Here is a 20460-nt window from a genome sequence, read left to right on the forward strand (position 1 = left end):
TATTTCCAGAGGTTGAGCACGGAAGTAACATTCACCCCAAGCTGTAGAGAACTACCCACAGGTTTCAGTTCTGAATTTTTATTTGGAAAATATGAATTTTGCTCAGCAATGTTTTTCATGTACAACCTCTGTCAATATATAATACAAACTGGAAGTTCTCAGTAAAGCTTCCATTCAGATCAAGCCAAGGCTGATGGTAAGTGGGGAAGAGAGCACATAAACAGAGGCTGACTTCACAGTTGCTCTTAAAAACTTCAGCCATAAAATTAAGACCTTAATAAACATCGTTTGCTCTAAGAACTAGTTGAGACCATCAAAGCTGAGTCCAGAGAGAAAACCACAGCCAGCATGCCCTTCACCTACCTGTAGGTGTTACATAAATCGAGTTAAGAAGGTCTCACGTTTACAGATAGTTCTGGGGTTTAGCTGCAGTGCTAGAAGAGGCTCCATTCCTGCATTCTGGAAACTGTAAGTCTGCCCACTTAATAGCTCCTGAAGCCCTTAAAACTAGCCAGATACCTGGGAATTGGCACAGACCTTACATACCACGCTCTGACCTCACTGCCTCTTGTCCACAAACTGGCCCCTGACTTTGAAAAGTGAAAAACTTTCTACCTGTATAAACCTGTGGTGATTTATATCCTCATGAATAAAGACTGGGGTGAGCTGAGCTGCCCATAGGGAGGGCAGGTCCTGTCCAGCCATGTCCACTGGTGACCAACCGAAGAGTTAGCCTACCTGAGCTTCTAAAAATTCCTGCTGAGGAAGTGAAAACAATGTTTATAAAATGTTTACAGGTCAGGTAAAAACAATATACTTGCTCAAAATGGCTAATATGAAAATACTTTGTTCCTGCCCCTATTGAAAAAATAGCTGAATAAACGGATTACACTCTACTTTTTAAAAAAGACTGCAAGCATCGGTCTGTCCTCTGAGGCTCACCCCTCCCGTGGTCCTGGGGGGCGAGGCAGGCCACCCTTCCCAGTCCCCATCACCTTCCGGCCGCCCTGCGCTCCTGCTCGAGGAAGTCCGGGGCAGCCCACCACAGGATCCAGTCCGGTCCTGTCCACCGCTGGGCACGTTTCCTCGGGCCCGGGGTCCCGGGTGGGCGGTCAGGGCCGGGCCGACTTGTCCAGGCTGGAGTTGGCGGCGTCCGCATCCTTGTCCGGCCCGGGCACGCAGGTGCAGCCCACGGGCACAGTGACATACTCCTCGACGTAGACGGCGCGACCGCCTGCGCAGCCCGGGGTGCGGCGCAGGACCACCGCAGGCACGAGCACTGGGGCGCTGCGCAGGCGCACGTCCTCCTCCCCGCGTGGCCCGGTCAGGCAGCCCCGGCACAGGCAGTAGGCCTCGGGCAGGTACCGCGGGAAGCGGCCCGGGTCGTAGGAGATCCTGCGGGGAGAGGGCGGCGCTGGGGCCCGGGCCACGCTCCCTGAACCACGCCCGGAGTCTACCGCACACCCCGAAAAGGGAGATGCCCCTCCTCAGCCTGGAGCCTGCAGCTCCTCCAAGGGTCCTGTGGCCTCCCACCCCGAACCGCCAGACCCGTTCAGGAGGCCCAGACCCAGGTCCCTCTGTCCATCAAGGTCCACCCACCGCCCTGCCCACGTGAAGGGGCTGAGTGACACGGAGAGGGGGCGGGCAGGCCAGGACTTGGAAAGTGAAGGAGACCCTAAACCTGACCACTCCATGTTCCTCCATGTCACCCTACTTCCTGGTCAGATGCCAAATCCAAAGCGTCAGCGGCCCACGGCGGGCCTACAGCCGCCGGCGGACTCTGACCACACCTCCCTGAAACCCGGAAGTCACTAGTGGGGACCAGCACTCCTCCCTAACATCCCCCACGTCACAAGGTTGCCATGACCCCAGACTCTCATCACTGTTCCTCTGCCCTCTTCTAGAGCCTATCCCTTGTGACCCTTTAGTCTCAAGAGTCACAGCTGTGACCTTTGACCTCATGGGGGACACACTGTATGCCGGTCACACCTGGGAAGGCCCCGGAATGCTAGCCCCACGGGAGCACAGGACAGAAATGAACCAAACGAGATCAGCCCAAGGGGACCTCTCTGGACTGGTCTTCCCTGGCCTGCAGTGCCTGGGACTTCCGGGCAGCAGCTGAATTAAGAAGTGTCCAGCTAAGAAGGACCTTCACACAACCAGTTATGGAAGCACAGGTGCGGGAAGACACGTGACAGTTGACAGGGTGGGGAGGTGGAACCTGACCGGCTGTCAGCGTTGGAGGCAGGAGACCATGTCAGCCAGGCTAACTGCCCACAGCCTGGGGGCAGCCATGGCCCCTGACTTGAGGGAAGGTCCATGGCTCGCTTCCTCCTTTGGGTTCAGCATCTTTAGACACTGATGGAGCAGATGACTGAGCAGGAAGACCCAGAAATGGCATCTTGGCAGCAACAAGTCCACCTGATGACGCTGAGTACAAGCCACTTAGCAGGAAAGAGCTAGGACGGTCTGTGTGGGGTGATCTGTGGCCCCAGGGAAGGAGGGGGGTGCTTAAACTCAGGGACCACGCACCTGCCCCCAAGCGCCTCACTGCCCAGAGGGACATATCCGAGTCCTTGGCCACCACATGGATGTGGGGATAAGGTCAGGTGACCAAGACAGGCATCGCAATGGAGAGGGAGAGCCAATTCAGGCGTGGACCGTCCCCCGCCCCAATTCTCTTCTCATTGCTGTAGGGGGTGGGGGCAGAAATCTGTTGAGTTGAGCAGGAGGAGGGCGGCAGGGCCGGCTGGCAAACACCCCTGTCTGCCCCAGGACCTCAGATCCACACCGAGCCTGTCCAGTGTGCACACACAGGGCTGGTAACATGTTACGAGCTTTTCATCACTTAACTGTCAGCCCTGCCTTTGCAAGAGCTTTACCTTTCCAACTCTCCAAGCCCTGAACCGCCTCATTCCCATCCTTCAATGAGGGCACAGACCCCCCGGAACGCCTCCAGGCAGGAGTGGGGGTCACGTCAGGAAGAACATCAGCTCCTCCATTTTGCCTCCAAAGGCCTCCACAACCTGCTCCTGACGCACACCTCCCTGAGCTTGGGCAGACTGCCCGGTCCCGTAGTGGGACGCCTGGTGGGGGCCACGGCTGAGCTTTGCTCAAGGTTAATGAACTCTCCCCCATACTAATCTCATTTCTTAAGGTCCAGTGCAAGTCAGAATCTTAGAGAGTTTTCAGATTGCCTTAATCAAAGTTAACCTTGACTTTCCCCATATTCCTACAACACCTGGGGCCTCTCAGACATAAATGCACCTTTTCCTCCCCTTCCCCTGGGAGGGAAAGGTGAGGGCTGCACCTGTCGTCCCCTCTTGCTCCAAAGCCCACCCAGTGCCGCACAGCAGATGGTGAGAGGGTGGGTCTGACTCGACCCCTCAGCTTCCTGTCATTCACACCTTAACTTAGCATTAGAAGGACAAGAAATGTATTATAATATCTCCGCTCACATTCAACAAACACCTGAGTGCCAGGGATGTTTCAGGCAGTAGGAATACAGATGAAATAATACAGTCATCTGTTGTCCAAGGACTCACTCTCTCCGGGGTAAATGTACAAAGAAACAGTTAACCCAGCCATGGCAGCACGAGCGGCTTCCTGGCAAAGCGGAGCCCGGGTGGATTGGTCCAGGTGGAGGAGAGGAAGGGCCTCTGGGCAGAGGTCAGAGCCTAGACTTGGGACCACGTCAGTTAGGAGGGGCCACCCAGGAGAACTGGTGCAGCTGGAGCCCTCAGTGGAGGGTCTGACCCTGAAGGCAGCAGGGTGTTAAAGGAAGAAGTGACCCAGTCTCCTGGAGTTTAGGTCCCTCGGGGTACAGAGTGGAAGACAGGCTGGAGCCCAGGAGAGATCTTAGCTGAAGAGGGAGATTTTTACATTATTAGCACATGAATAGTAGTTAAATAAGATCATTCATGGAAGTGTAGAGAGAAACTCAACAGGTTTCATTCCAAGAGGGAAAAGAGGCAGGGCAATTAAATATTAAAAGAGCCTTGAAAAAAAAAAAAAAAAGAGCCTTGAGAAACCACCAGCAAAATGAAAAGGCAGCCCGCTGAACAGGAGAAAATATTTGCAAACCATATATAAGGGGATAATACACAAGATACACAAAGAACTCCTGTAACTCAAAACCAAAAAATAAAAATGTGATTTAAAAATGGGCACAAGACCTAAACAGACATTTTCCCAAAGAAGACATACAGATGTCCAACAGGCACATGGACAGATGTCCACCATCACTAATTATTAGACAAATGCAAATTAAAACCACAATGAGATGTCACCTATATCTGAAAGAATAGCAGTCATCAGAAAGACAAGAAATAACTATTGCTGAGGACACAGAGAAAAGGGAACCTTTGTGTACACTTTGTGGGAGTGTAAATTGGTGCAGACACTGTGGAAAATAATACGGAGATTCCTCAAAAAAGTAACAATAGAACTACTATATAATAGAGCAATTTCACTGCTGGGTATTTATCCAATGCAAACAAACACCACCTTTAAAGACATATGATCACTGCAGCATTATTTACAACAGCCAAGACATGGCAACAACCTAAGTGACCGCCAGTGGATGAATGGACAGAGAAGACGCGGTATATATGCAATGGAGTATCGTTCAGCCATGATCAAGAATGAAATCGTGCCATTTGCAACAACGTGGATAGAACTTGAAGGCATTATGCTAAGTGAAGTCAGAGAGGACGATAAACACCGTGTGATCCCACTTATATGTGACATCTAAACAAAACACAATCATAGACACAGAGAACTGACCAGTGTTTGCCAGGGCAGGGAGTGGAGGGTGGGCAAAACGGTACAGGGCGTCCATGGTACAAAGTTCTGGTTATAAGCTGTGGGGATGCACAGCACAGCATGAGGACTAGTTAACGATGCTGTGGCATATTTAAGAGTTGCCAAGACAGTAAACTCTTAGGAGTCCCTTGGACAGCCAGGAGGTCAAACCAGTTAATCCTAAAGGAAAGAGAAAGTCGCTCAGTCGAGTCCAGTGGAATTCTCCAGGCCAGAATACTGGAGTGGCCTAGAGGAAAACAGGCAAAACACTCTCCGACACAAATCACAGCAGGATCCTCTATGACCTACCTCCCAGGGTAATGGAAATAAAAGCAAGAATAAACAAATGGGACCTAATAAACTTAAAAGCTTTTGCACAACAAAGGAAACTATAAGCAAGGTGAAAAGACAGCCTTCAGAATGGGAGAAAATAATAGCAAACGAAGCAACTGACAATTAATCTAAAAACTATACAAGCAGCTCATGCAGCTCAATACCAGAAAAATAAACGACCCAATCAAAAAATGGGTCCAAAGAACTAAACAGACATTTCTCCAAAGAAGACATACAGATGGCTAACAAACACATGAAAAGATGCTCAACATCACTCATTATCAGAGAAATGCAAGTCAAAACCACAATGAGGTACCATCCCACGCCAGTCAGAATGGCTGCTATCCAAAAGTCTACAAACAATAAATGCTGGAGAGGGTGTGGAGAAAAGGGAACCCTATTACACTGTTGGTGGGAATGCAAACTAGTACAGCCACTATGGAGAACAGTGTGGAGATTCCTTAAAAAACTGGAAATAGAACTGCCTTATGACCCAGCAATCCCACTGCTGGGCATACACACTGAGGAAACCAGAACTGAAAGAGACACGTGTACCCCAATGTTCATCGCAGCACTGTTTATAATAGCCAGGACATGGAAGCAACCTAGATGTCCATCCGCAAATAGATAAGAAAGGCGTGGTACATATACACAATGCAATATTATTCAGCTATTAAAAAGGATGCATCAGTTCTAATGAGGTGGATGAAACTGGAGCCTATTATACAGAGTGAAGTAAGTCAGAAAGAAAAACACCAATACAGTATATTTACACATATATATGGAATTTAGAAAAATGGTAAAGATGACCCTATATGTGAGAGAGCAAGAGACACAGAGATAAAAAACAGACTTTTGGACTCTGGGAGAAGGTGAGGGTGGGATGATTTGAGAGAACAGCATTGAAACATGTATATTACCATATGTGAAATAGATCGCCAGTCCAGGTTTGATGCATGAAACAGGGGTCTCAGGGCTGTTGTGCTGGGACAACCCTGAGGGATAGGATGGGGAGGGAGGTGGGAGGGGGGTTCAGGATGGGGGACACATGCACACCCATGGCTGATTCATGCCAATGTATGGCAAAAACCATTACCATATTGTAATTAGCCTCCAATTAAAATAAATTAATTAAAAAAAAAATACTGGTGTGGGTAAAGCCTTTCCCTTCTCCAGGGGACCTTCCCAACCCAGGGATCAAAACCAGGTCTCCTGCATTGCAGGTGGATTCTTTACCTGCTGAGCCACAAGGGAAGCCCAAGAATACTGGAGTGGGTAGCCTGTCCCTTCTCCGCAGATCTTCCCAACCCAGGAATTGAACCAGGGTCTCCTGCATTGGAGGCGGATTCTTTACCAGCTCAACTACCAGGGAAGCCATTCTAAAGGAAATCAACCCTAAATATTCATTGAAAGGACTGATGCTGAAGCTCCAATCCTTTGGCCACCTGATGGGAAAAGCCAACTCACTGGAAAAGACCCTGATGCTGGGAAAGACTGAAGGGAGGAGGAGGAGGAGGCAACAGAGGATGTGATGGTTGGATACCATCAACAACTCAATGGATATGAGTTTGAGCAAACTCTAGGAGATAGTGATTTATCATGGTGATCATTTTGTTACATATGCAGATATTGAATCATTATACTGTACAACTGTAACTAACACAACCTGTCGATTATATCTCAACAAACTAAGAGCCTGAGCAGAGAGACTAAGTGCCCGAGCATTGCTGACCTGGTTTACACCTCCAGATGAGTCGGGTGCAGTAAGGAACCGAGTCCCAATTAACAAGTGTTTTCATTTGGATGAGAAATTATATGATTGCTTAAAAAACATCAAACCCTTAGAGAGGGACATTCAACAAAACAACACTCCAGCATTGTTTTAGAGTGTCACAAAGTGCCACGACAAAGGATGGAGGGACCGTCACAGACTGAGGGCCCTGAGCTGCCCCAAGGCTGGACCCCAGGCAGTAAAGAGGCACCGCCAGGACCCTCTGCCCGTCCCGGAACCCAGCACCGCCTTCACACGCGTCCTCATCGTGCTGAGCGGTGATGCTGATGTCTGGGCAGAGGGCATGGGGATTTCCTCGTGCTAGTTTCACAGGTTTTTCTGTTACTTTGAAATTATTTCAAAGCATAGGATTAAATAATAAGAGAAAAATTTTTAAGTTTTAAAAATATGAGACAAGAAAATCTGAACCAGACTATTTGAAGATATTAAGGAAGTATTCACTTTGAGGTGTATTAATGGTACTGTGGTTTTGTTAAGAGTCCTTACCTGTTAGATAAACTACCAAACTTGTGAGTGTGTACACATGCACGCGTGCCTACACACACACACACACAGTGACCATGTGCCTCTGAACCTGACACTGTCAGCCAGGGGTCAGGACACTCCGCGCAGGCCCCGAGGGAGGCCTAGCAGTGAGGTGAGGACAGAGAACTGCTGGGCAGGGAGCAGCACACCTGGGGGAATGGCCGTGCATGTGTGGGTGCACATGTGTGTGCAGTGGGGCAGGGACCTGTAAGAAATCTGTGAGGTGGCAGGAGCCCTGAAGCCCAGAGCAGAGTCTGGAGTTCCATCCCTTGGAGCCACGAAGGGCTGTGAGTGGCAGACAGGCTCAGGGCGACACGGGGGTGCTCAGGCAGTGTGGACACCGCCACGGGAGGGACAGAACTGGCCTGGCAGAGGCCCTGCACAGCTTCCACATTTGTGACCTAAGTCTGACCTTGGGGCACAAAGATCCCTTTCGCGGCTGGGGTTTCTCTTTTGACACGGGTGACAGTCCCCGTGTCACTGGCTAGGGGACCTGACGGCTGCTTGGATGCAGCGACGGGTCAGAAGCCTCATCCGACTAAAAATATCCACCCCTCTCCCACCAGTCGGCCTTGGGGACGCGCTGGCCAAGGCGCTTGGACAAGACCCCCGCCCATCATGTAGCATCTGGGTTCATGGCCAGGGTTTCTCTCAAAACACAGAGATGCTGCCAAGGGAGGGGCACCACGCATCCATGCCATGGCACCCAGCACCAGGGGGCCTGTGGGGACCACAGCGGGGAGAGGGGAGGGACCCAGATGCCTCGGGACACAGAACAGATGCACATTCAAGCGGATCCCCCGCAACCTCCTGCCTTAAGATCCCAGAAAGACTCTTGACTGGAGCACTTTGTGAAGAACACTGCCATCAAGAGCCACCAGAGGGGTTGTCCCTGTCACCAACAAGGACATACCACAGAGCTGCTCTGCGTGCGCGCCCGCCTAGGGGAACAGGAACCGGGCCAGGTCTCCTCTGCTGGGACCCACATGTGAAGCTTGGCCGGAGGCAGCGACAGCTGGCCGGCTTAATCCAGGAACAAAGGACGTGAGGAGGGGATGGAAACCGAGCCCAGAGGAATGTGGGTGACGGCAGGGCCAGGAAAAGCCGCCGGGCCCCAGACCATAGGAAACAATTTGAAGCAGCTCATGAGGACGGTGAGCAGGTCGAGGACAGAGCTGCCGAGTCAGTGCACAAACCCACCCTCCCTCTTTGCAAAACACAAACTAGTCCACAAACAACAGAGGCTGTGGGGTCGTCTCTTTCACAGCAGTCAGTCTCAAGACCCCAGACCCCAAAGCCGGGAAGAAGTGGGGAAAGGCCCTCCGCCACAAGCACTGGAGGAAGTGGCCTCAACAGCCCAGGGCCCTCAGATCCCAAGGTCAACAGACTTTCTTAAAGGGGTGGCCTGGAATGAGGGTCCTGAACCTACAATTTCATTCTGACCTGGATACCAACCAGCAAGAGGGGCACGTCACTCCCACTGGTTCTCGGCAAAGTGGAGGTCCCCCAGCTTCCTGAAGGCAGGACTGATAAAGTTACATTTTTACCAATGTTTTCTGCTTAAAAAAGATGCCTGTAATCCCGAGGTTCCAAGGTATCAGAGACTCTGCCCAAAGTAATCTGTCAAGTCGTGCAGTTCTTGTCAATCTCTTTTAAAACTTGGCAAGCTGACCCTAAAATTCACACAGACAGAAAAGGGCCCAGAATAGCCTAGACCGTGATGGGGAAGGACAGGGGGACCTCCCACCAGCCATCAAGGTAACAGCTAGTAACAGCAGTGGCCCTTGGGGAAGTTTAGGGGGCATGTTCCCTTCCCAAGAGCCGGAACGTCTCCTGCATGGGTGCAACTGGGGCAGAAACCAGGCTTCCAAACTGGTTTCCAGAAGCACATGGTGACGTGGGGCCTGTGACAGCCCTGACTTCTCACCCTTCAGGCCACACCCAGGAGCTCAGCCCTCTAGCCACCAGGAGGCCCAGGACAGAAGCCCCCCAGCTGGGCTGTAGCCCCAGGCACCTCGGAGGTGGGGAGCGTTTTCCGATACACTTCCATCTCAGGATGCCCCCCACCACCCGCTGGGACACCCCAGCCGAGGAGTCTAACTAGAGCTCAAGGCCACTGCTAACCCAGCATGGACAGAGTGGTGCTGAGACTGCCAGACATAGCCAGGCAGTTGAGCCCTCCCCAGGGCTTGGAGCTCAGCCCAGGGCCAGGCCTGAAAGCCCCCTAGACAATCCTGCCCAGCCAAGCGGAGGGCACCAGGCCCAGGTCTGAGGCCACGAAGCACCAAGATGGGGTCTGTGGTTCTCTGTGGAAAAGGCCCCACAGCTGGGGGGAGGGAAGGGGACGAGGGGACAGAAGACCTCAGCACCGGCACTTAGGCCAAGCCAGACAGGCCTTCGACATGGCCCTGCCTGACAGGAACCTGGGTGGTGCATCCCAGGGGAGGGCCGTGGGGAGGGCAGCAGGCCTGACCCACTCAGACCCCGAGGCCACCCCTTGGGAGCACCTGGCCCCATGCCGGTGAGGACAGCCAGGGTCAATCACCCCAGGCCGAGGCCACCATGCTGCCATCCTGAAGCTGAGCCAGACCCATGGGGTTCTCTGCCCGCCAGGCTGGTCCCCATTCCCATCCCTGCAGGGGGACCGGAGGCTCCCCGGGGCTCAGCCCCACCACCGGGGGTCTTGGAAAGGGTGAACCCACTGAGGCCACAGCAGTCGCGCCCACCTGGAGGTCAGGGAAGAGCCCGGAGACACTGGAGGACCAAGAGCTGCCCAGGGACAGAGAAGGGGCCAGGTAAGCCAGAAGTCCCTGGCCGTCTCCTCCCTCGGGGCAGATGCCACGCATTCTGGGCAGCCAGCAGGTCTCTTCAAAGGAAAACAGAACTCTTGCCACAGAGGCTCCAGGGAAGCAGCAGAATCTGGGGTCGGAGCCATGTTCTCGCGCTGTCCCTGGGGTGAGCGGGCAGGCCACCCCCTCGTGAGGAGCTTCTGGAAGGTTACCGTCTCCCTGACCTCGTCAGCTGGGGGCAGCGCACGCACCGCCCTCCTCCAAGCCTCACCAGGCGGCTCTGGAAGATGGATGCCAAGAGTTTGTCCACCCTCTGCCTGCCCGGCCCCATGTTGGCCTGAAGAGCACAGACACTGTATCCGGACATCAGGATCTGAGAAGTGACTACGTCATGGAACAGTCATGCACCCAAGGAAACCACGTAGAGCAAGACCCAGCAGTCGGAGAAGACAACCTTTAAGGCACAACACTCTCACCCTGTGACAAGGCTCCCAATGGCACTTGTATTTTTACTCTCAAACAGTGGTGGCTGGAGCCAAGCCTGCTGTGCTCTGAGAAGCTTGGAGAAAAAGAAAAACGATACAGGATCTTGACTTATTAAAGTCATTTATCCGTAAAAATATGCCAGGGAGTCACGCCAACATTTAACAAGCAGGTTTCAACAATGAGCTTGTCCTTTCTCTACCTCGGAGTCTGAGGATGCCCGCCCCCACCCCTATGTGTCACATGCTGTGGCTGGAGGCCACCCGCCTGGCCCTCTTCTCCCTCCCTCCCTGCCCTTCCCTTCGTAACAGAAAGGACTCAGCGCCCGCGACGATGTGTAGACAAGACACAGACCCCGGTGAGGGCTGAAAGCTTCCTTTCTAAGTCATCAGGACAGTGAAACAGCCCCAGGCGGCAGTGAACTTGCAAAGGAGACAGAGACATGGCTCCCCAGGTTCAAAGACGCAAGGGCTGAGGGCGGGTGGGCCGGTGCTGCCCCCTAGCGGCCACCCCTGGGAGCCCCACTCCTGCCCATGGGCACCGTGCCCTAGGTGCCTGAACACGGGTCTGACCCTGCACTAGGGGAGGGAGGTCTTAGAGACAAAGCTAAGCAGGGAGACTAAGAAAGGGGAGGGCTGTCCCCAGCGTCAGGCTCTTTACCTCTCTACTCCACTTAATATTCTTTTACCGGGACTTCCCTGGTGATCCAGTGGCTAAGACTCCATGCTCCCAGTGCAGGGGACCTGGGTTCAATTCCTGGTCGAACTAGACTCCACACGCCACTACTAAGACCCCGCACAGCCAAATAAATACGAAAAAAAAAATATTATTTACAATTTTACAGTTCTTTTACAGTGAAGAAAAAATGATGTCCAGGGCATAGCCCTGGGCAGTGGATTCCACGAGGGGGCACTGCGAGGAGGGCGGCTGACGTGGGGTCGGGGGTGGGGGTTGGGGGAGAGAGCACCTGTTTCAACCTCCTGAAACCAACATCAACAAACACCCACTGAGGGGCTCGTGGGAATGAGGATGACCCCTGTGGGCACCCTGCTGGCCTGGCTGGGACAGGGGTGACCCCCTCCAAAAGCTTTTGGTGTTCCACCCCTGCTCCCCAGTTACCTGCACAGAGTTTGGGGTGCAGAGAGCAGAGCCAACTGAGTTCTCGTGGGAAAATTCCACTTTGCCACCGCCCCCTAACCCCGGGATGCCCGTGCAGGTCCCCCAGGCAGGCTCATCCCCCCGGCCCCACAGATGGCGGCCCCCACCCCGCCTGTCAGGTCCTCGGCCTCCCCTGCTGGTCCGCCCCCCTCCCTGTTCTGCTGCTTTCTCCCTCCGTTTATTCCCGAGCTGCTGCTTGATCCATGCGCTTGTCTACTACAGAATAAACGTAGGTGTGGTGACTTAAAGATCCAGGAGGAATCAACAAAGAAAAGTAGCAAAGCCTAAAAATATAAACCCCAAAGGAAAGTTATCTTTAGACTATACCCAAAATTGAGGAATATAAACAAGTAAAAATTACACAGCGTGTTGGAGGGTATTTATCTTTGGGGAGTCAATACAGCAATGTGTATCTTTAAACCCTAATAAACCTGTGTTCTTATAATAGGTTCCTTAATATGTCAGTGTAGCTTAAAAATATCTATTGAGCAACCACACTGATTTTATTTTTGTCATATTTGTTTCTAAGCTTAAGAGAAATAAACAGGATGCCACAAAGTGAATGAGAAAATATTTTTCTATTCTGGAGGCTGAATGTTGCTTTTCTAAGAGCCCATGGGTGGGAGCACAGCAGGGGAACAGTGGCCTCTGCACCTGCATCCTGGCTGGGCCCCCGCCCCGTACACCCAGGCTCTGGGTCCCAGGGCTCTGACCTCCGTGCAGCCTGTGAGAGCGCACGGTTCCCGCCAAGCCAAGGCTCTTGGGAAATGGGCGGCTGTCATGACCCACTGAAGCTCCGTTTCTCCAGTGTCTGCTCTTTCCTCATGACTGGTAAATTTCCCTTTCTGCTTTCCACTGTAAAATTCAGATGCTTTGCCCAACCCCTTTTTTTGGAGCTTGGCCATGATGGTGGAGCAGGAAGACCACGAACTCATGTCCTCTCACAGGCACACCAAAATGACAAACATTTACAGAGCAGCTACTGATAACACAGACCAGAACCTACCAAGAAAGATGCTCTATGACTGAAGGTAATGACACTCAGGCTATACACAGAAGCAAGATACTATACATAGAAAATCCTAAAGACACTACCAGAAAACTACTAGACTCCGTGAATTTGGTCAAGTGTCAGGATACAGGGCTTCCCAGGTGATTCAATGGTAATAAATTGGCCTGCCAATGGAAGAGATGCAGGTTCACTCCCTGGGTTGGGAATATCCCACATGCCTCAGGGCCACAACTCCTGAGTCTGTGCTCTAGAGCCCGGGAACCACAACTACTGAGCCCATGCACCCCAGAGCCCTCACTCTGCAACAAGAGAAGCCACCGCAATGAGAAGCCCACACACCACAACTGCAGAGTAGCCCCATCGTCACAACTAGAGAAAAAGCCTGGGCAGCAATGAAGACCCAGCACAACCAATATTTTACAAAATAATAACTAAACAAAAAATTTTTAGACTTTCAGGATACAAAATATACATTCCTATACTCTAGATGGGGAAACAATGGAAACAGTGACAGACTATTTTGGGGGGCTCCAAAATCACTGCAGATGGTGACTGCAGCCATGAAATTAAGACACTTGCTCCTTGGAAGAAAAGCTATGACAAATCTAGACAGCATATTAACAAACAGACATGCTTTGCCAACAAAGCTCCATCTAGTCAGAGCTATGGTTTTTCCAATAGTCATGTATGGATGTGAAATAGTTGGACTATAAAGAAAGCTGAGTGCCAAAGAATTGATGCTTTTGAACTGTGGTGTTGGAGAAGACTCTTGAGAGTCCCTTGGACTGCAAGAAGATCAAACCAGTCAATCCTAAAGGAAATCAGTCCTGAATATTCATTGGAAGGACTGATGCTAAAGCTCCAATACTATGGTCATATGATGCAAAGAACTGACTCATTAGAAAAGACCCTGATGCTGGGAAAGATTGAAGGCAGGAGAAGGGGACAACAGAGAAGGAGATGGTTGGATGGCATCACCAACTCAATGTACATGAGTTTGAGCAAGCTCCAGGAGTTGGTGATGGACAGGGAAGCCTGGCAAGCTGCAGTCCAGGGGGTCGCTAAGAGTCAGACATGACTGAGCAACTGAACTGACTGATATTCTAACTAAACAAAATATTAGAAAGAGAAATTCAAGAAACAATCCCATTTACCATCTCATCAAAAAAGAATAAAATACCTAGGAGTAAATCTACCTAAGGAGGCAAAAAACCTGTACTCTGAAAACTATAAGATGCTGATGAAGGAAATAAAAGATGATACAAACAGATGGAAAGACAGAACATGTTCTTGGATTGGAAGAGTATTTTTTAGATAACTGTACTACCTACCCAAGGCAATATAGAGATTCAATACAATCCCTATCAAATTACCCAATGGCATTTTTCATAGAACTGGAACAAGAAATTTTTAAAATTCACATGGAAATACAAAAGATCTTACTCTTGAGAAAGAAAAACAAAGCTGTAATAATCACACTCCCTGACTTCAGACTATACTACAAAGCTACTGTAATCAAAACAGTATGGTATTGGCACAAAAACAGACATATAGCTCAATGGAACAGGGCAGAGAACCCAGAAATAGACCCACACACCTATGATCAACTCATCTACAACAAAGGAGGCAAGAATACACAATGGTGAAACGACAGTCTGTTCAATAAGCACTGCTGGGAAAGCATGTAAAAGAATTAAATTAGAACATTCTCTAATTCCATACACAAAGATATGGATTATTAAACACCTAAATGTAAGGCCAGATACTACAAAACTTGTAGAGGAAAACACAGGAAAAAACACTCTTTGACATAAATCATAGCGGTATCTTTTTGTTTTGTTTTTTGTAGTATCTTTTTGAATCCACCTTCTAGAGTAATGAAAATAATAACAAAAATAAACAAAAGGGACCTAGTTAAATTTAAAAGCTTATGCACAGCAAAGGAAGCAATAAACAACCCACAGAATGGGGGAAGATATTTCCAAACAATGCAACAAACAAGGGATTAATCTCCAAAATATACAAACAGCTCAGGTAGCTCCCCTTCATGGATCACAGCCTTGCCGTGATGAAGGGGCTTGCGTAACTAAATGAAGCTTTGAGCCACGCCATGCAGGGCCACCCAAGATGGATGGGTCATGGTGGAGAGTTCTGACAAAACATGGTTCACTGGAGAAGGGAATGGCAAACCACTCCAGTATACTAGCCATGAGAACACCATGAACTGTGTAAAAAGGCAAAAAGGTATGACACCAAAAGATGGTCAGAAGGTGTCCAATGTACTACTGGGGAAGAGGGGAGGACAACCACTAATAACTTCAGAAAGAATGAAGCAGCTGGGCCAAAGCAGAAGTGACGCTCAGTTCTGGATGTGTCTGGTGGTGAAAGTAAAATTCGATACTGTAAAGAACAGTATTGCATAGGAACCTGGAATGTTAGGTCTATGAATCAAGGTAAACTGGACGTGGTCAAGCAGGAGATGGCAAGAGTAAACACTGAGATCTTAGGAATCAGCGAACTAACATGGACGAGAATGGGTGAATTTAATACAGATGACCGTTATATCTACTACTATGGGCAAGAATCTCTTAGAAGAAATGGAGTAGCCCTCATAATCAACACAAGAGTCCGAAATTCAGTACTTGGGTTCAACCTTGAAAATGACAGAATGATCTCAGTTCGTATCCAAGGTAAACCATTCAACATCACAGTAATCCAAGTCTATGCCCCAATCACTAATGGTGAAGCAGCTGAAGTTGAACACTTCTATGAAGATCTACAAGACCTTCTAGAACTAACACCAAAAAAAGAGAATGGAATGCAAAAGTAGAGAGTCAAAAAACACCTGGAGTAACAGGCAAGTTTGGCCTTGGGAGTACAAAATGAAGCAGGGCAAAGGCTAACAGGATTCCGCCAAGAGAATGCACTGATCATAGCAAACACACTTTTTCAACAACACAAAAGATGACCCTACACATGAACATCACCAGATGGTCAATACCAAAATCAGACTGATTACAGTCAGCAAAAACAAGACCTGGAGTTGACTATGACTCTTATCATAAGCTTCTCATAGCAAAACCACTAGGGAAACCCACTAGGCCAGTCAAGTACAACTTAAATCAAATCCCCTATGAATATGCAGTGGAGATAGGGAATAGATTCACGGGATTAGATTTAGTAAACAGAATGCCTGAAGACTATGGGCATAGGTCCATGATACTGTACAGGAGGCAGCGAACGAAACCATCGCAAAGAAAAAGAAATGCAAGAAGGCAAAGTGGTTCTTTGAGGAGGCCTTACAAATAGAGGAAAGAAGAGAAGCGAAAAGCAAGGGAGAAAGGGAAAGGTATACCCAACCAAATGCAGAGTTCCCGAGAACAGCAAAGAGAGACAAGAAGGCCTTCTTCAACGCAAAGAAATAGAAGAAAACAACAGAAAGGGGAAGACTAGAGATCTCGTCAAGAAAGCCGGAAATATCAAAGGAACATTACATCCAAAGATAGGCACAGTAAGGGACTGAAATGGTAAAGATCTAACAGAAGCAGAAGTGATCAAGAGATGGAAAGAATACACAGAAGAACCGTACAAAAAAAAGATCGTAATGACCCGAATAACCACCATGGTGTAGCCTCTCACTCGGAACCAGACATTCTGCAGTGTGAAGTCAAGTGGGCCTTAGGAAGCACTGCTGCCAATAAAGCTAGTGGAGGTGACGGCATTCCAGAAGAGGTATTTAAAATCCTAAAAGATGATGCCGTTAAAGTGCTGCACTCAATATGCCAGCAAATTTGGAAAACCCAGAAGTGGCCACAGGACTGCAAAAGGTCAATCCTCATCCCAATTCCCAAGAAGGGCAGTACTAATGTTCAAACCACTGGACAACTGCACTCATCTACCATGCTAGTAAGGTAATGCTCAAAATCCTCCAAGCTGGGCCTCAGCATTAATGAACTGAGAACTTCCAGATGTTCAAGCTGCATTTAGAAAAGGCAGAGGAACCAGAGATCAAATTGCCAACATTCGCTGGATCATGGAGAAAGCAAGGGAATTCCAGAAAAACATCTACCTCTGTTTCATTGACTATGCTAAAGCCTTTGACTGTGTGGATCAAAACAAACTGGAAAACTCTTAAAGAGATGGGAATACCAGACCATCTTACCTGTGTCCTGAGAAACCTGTATGCGGGTCGACAAGTAACAGAACCCTGTATGGAACAACTGACTGGTTCAGGATTGAGAAAGGAGTACAAGGCTGTTTATTGTCACCCTGTTTATTTAACTTATACACAGAGCACATCATGTGAAATGCTGGGCTGGATGAGTTACAAGCTAGAATCAAGATTGCTAGGAGAAATATCAACAACTTCAGATATATGGATGATACCACTCTAATTGCAGAAAGCGATGAGGAACTATAAAGAGCCTCTTGATGCAGGTGAAAGAGAAGAGTGAAAAACCTGGCTTAAAACTCAGTATTAAAAAAAACTAAGATCATGGCATCCAGTCCCATCACTTCATGGCAAACAGAAGGGGAAAAGGTGGAAGCAGTGACAGATTTCCTCTGCTTGGGCTCTGAAATCACTGCAGATCTAAGATCACTTCAGACAGCAGCCCTGAAGTTAGAAGACGATCGCTTCTTGTCAGGAAAGCTACGAGAAACACGGACACTGTGTTAAAAAGCAAGAACACCACTTTGCCAACAAAGGTCCATATAGTCAAAGCTGTGGTTGTTCCAGTGGTCATGTATGGATGTGACAGCTAGACAATAAAGACAGCAAAGCACCGAAGAAATGATTATTTCCAACTGTGGTGCTGGAAAAGATTCTTGAGCATTCCTTGGAATCAATGAGATCAAACAAGTCAATCTTAAAGGAAATCAACCCTGAATACTCTTTGCAAGGGCTGATGCTGAAGCTGAAGCTCCAATATTTTGGCCACCTGATGCAAAAAGTTGACTCATTGGAAAAGACCCTGATGCTGGGAAAAGATTGAGGGCAAGAGGAGGAGGGCGATAGAGGATGAGATGGTTGGATGGCATCACTGATTCAATGGACATGAACTTCAGCAAACTCCGGAAGATGGTGAGGCACAGGGAAGCCTGGCGTGCTGTAGTTTATGGGGTTGCAAAGAGTCGGACACGTAACTTGGTGACTGAACAATAGATAGCTCAATATCAAAAAACCGAACAATCCAATGAAAAAATAAGCAGATCTACACAGACATTTCTCCAAAGAAACCATACAGACAGCTTAAAAAGCACATTAAAAGATGCTCGACATCAGTAATTATTCAATTCAGTTCAGTCACTCAGTCATGTCAAACTCTTTGTGACCCCATGGACTGCAGCACGCCAGGCTTCCCTGTCCATCACCAACTCCTGGAGCTTGCTCAAACTCATGTCCATCGAGTTGGTGACACTATCCAACCATCTCATCCTCTGTCATCCCCTTCTCCTCCTGCCTTCAGTCTTTCCCAGCATTAGGAGAATCAGGAATTATTGTCTAGTAATAACTAATTATTAACAAAATGCAAGTTAAAACTTCAATGAGATCTCAAACGGGTCAGAATGGCCATCATCAAAAAAACCTACAAATAATAAATGCTGGAGAGGGTGTGAAGAAGAGGGAACCCTCCTACACTGTTTGTGGGAATGTAAACAGTGCAGCCACTGTGGTGAACAGTATGGAGATTCCTTAAAAAACTAAAAACAGACATACCATATGACTCAGCAATCCCACTCCTGGGCACATATCTGGAGAAAAGCATAATTCAAAAAGATACATGCAGCCCAATGTTCATAGTGGCACTATATACAACAGCCAGGACATGGGAGCAACCTAGATGTCCATCAACAGATGAATGGATAAAGGCGATGTGGCACATATATACAATGGAATATTGCTCAGTCATAAAGAAAGAATAAATAATGCCATTTACAGCAACATGGATGGATCTAGAGATTGTCATATTGAGTGAAGTCAGTCAGAGAAAGACAAATATAATATCACTTATATGTGAATCTTAAACAAAACAAGGGTAGAAATGAACTTATTTACAAAACAAAAGTAGAGTCATGGATGTAGAAAACAAACTTATGGTTACCAGAGGGAAAGGGTACGGGGACAAATTGGGAAACTGAGGTTGACATGTACATGCTACTACATATAAAATAGGTAACAAGGACCTGGGATCTACTGTATGATACAGGGAACCCTACTCAGTATTCTGTAATAGCCTAAATAGGAAAAGAATCTGAGAAAGAATCGATAAATGTATATACACATATAAGTGAATCACTCTGCTGTACACAGACTAACACAACACTGTAAACCAACCACATGCTAAAATGAAAAAGACTCAGATGCTTTGCCCACCACTGTCCCCCTCCAGCTTTTTCCAGGAGCTCGGCCATGATGGTGGAGCAGGAAGACCCCAATCTCACGTCCTCTCACAGGCACACCAAAATGACAAATACTTACAGAGCAACTACTGATAACACAGACCAGAACCTACCAGGGAAGACCTTCTACAACTAAAGATGTAAAGAAGGAACAACGGTGACACAAGCCGAAGGGCTGAGTCACAGCACAGCTGAGCCCCGCACCCCTGGGGGCAGGGGGTGAGCAGCCCATAAACGGGGGGACAACTACATTGCAGAAGTTCCCCCACTCAAGGAACAAGAGGTCTGAGCCCATTCCGGGCTCCCCAGCCTGGGGATCCTGTGCCAGGAAGACGCGCCCCTGGAATGTTTGGCTTAAAAGGCCAGTAGGGCTTACATCAGGGCATCCCTGAGGGCCCGGGGCAGGAGCAGTAATCTGAGAGAAGCCCAGGTCAGCTCCCCTGTCTACCAGGATGCTGGAGACTGAGCTCCTGGGGGCCACAGTCACGGGCATGGCCATTCCTTGGAGCTCCTCCCACCACATGGATGATGGTGCTACACATGCCACCGTGGGTCTGCTCCAGTGTGTCACCGGCCCTGCCCTGGCCACCGCCTGAGGCCCCAGTACTGGGACTCCTCAACTAAACGGCTAACTGAGCAGAAACGCAGCCCCACCTGCCAGCAGACAGGCTGCCCTAAGACCCCTGGGTCCTCTGCCCCCCTAGACTCACCAGTGAGCCGGCAACCAAGCCCAGAACCCCTGGACCTGGCCATGCCCTCAGGACCAGTGCCAGTAACTGGTGGGCTGACACCAGCTCTAGGGTCCTAGGGCCTGGCAACCAGCGAGCCCAGGACCCAGCCCCCCGAACCCTGGGTCCCCACCAGCCCCAGGACCACGGAAGCACCGAGGTCTGCCATGGCAGGACACAGCCCAGCCAACGCCAGCCCTGAGATGCCTGGGACCCTCGGCCAACTGCCCCACCCTCCCACCAGCAGGCTGGCATCAGCCCAGGTCCCTAAGGCCTGGCACCATTGATCTGGGACCTGGCTCCACCCATCACTAAGCCAGCACTTGCCCCAGGCCCCACCCCAGGCTCCAGTCCCCCCCTCACCCCCAGGCTACCATGAGCTCTACACATCTTGGACCCCTCAGCAAGTCCCCCAGGATCCAGCATCACTCATCA

General features: G+C 49.5%; 1 protein-coding gene across 1 annotated transcript in view; it reads right to left on the reverse strand.

Annotated features, from left to right (window-relative positions):
• Positions 1-62: 62 nt before the first annotated feature.
• The window catches only part of IL17D (interleukin 17D), a 30525-nt gene continuing 10127 nt past the window's right edge, over positions 63-20460 (reverse strand). Inside the window, exon 3 of the mRNA XM_027557618.1 lies at positions 63-1395. Coding sequence (XP_027413419.1) covers positions 1113-1395 — 283 coding nt within the window. The 3' untranslated portion in view covers positions 63-1112. The remainder of the gene's footprint in view (positions 1396-20460) is intronic.

Source organism: Bos indicus x Bos taurus, chromosome 12, assembly GCF_003369695.1.
Source record: "Bos indicus x Bos taurus breed Angus x Brahman F1 hybrid chromosome 12, Bos_hybrid_MaternalHap_v2.0, whole genome shotgun sequence".
NCBI classification, from domain to species: Eukaryota; Metazoa; Chordata; class Mammalia; order Artiodactyla; family Bovidae; genus Bos; species Bos indicus x Bos taurus.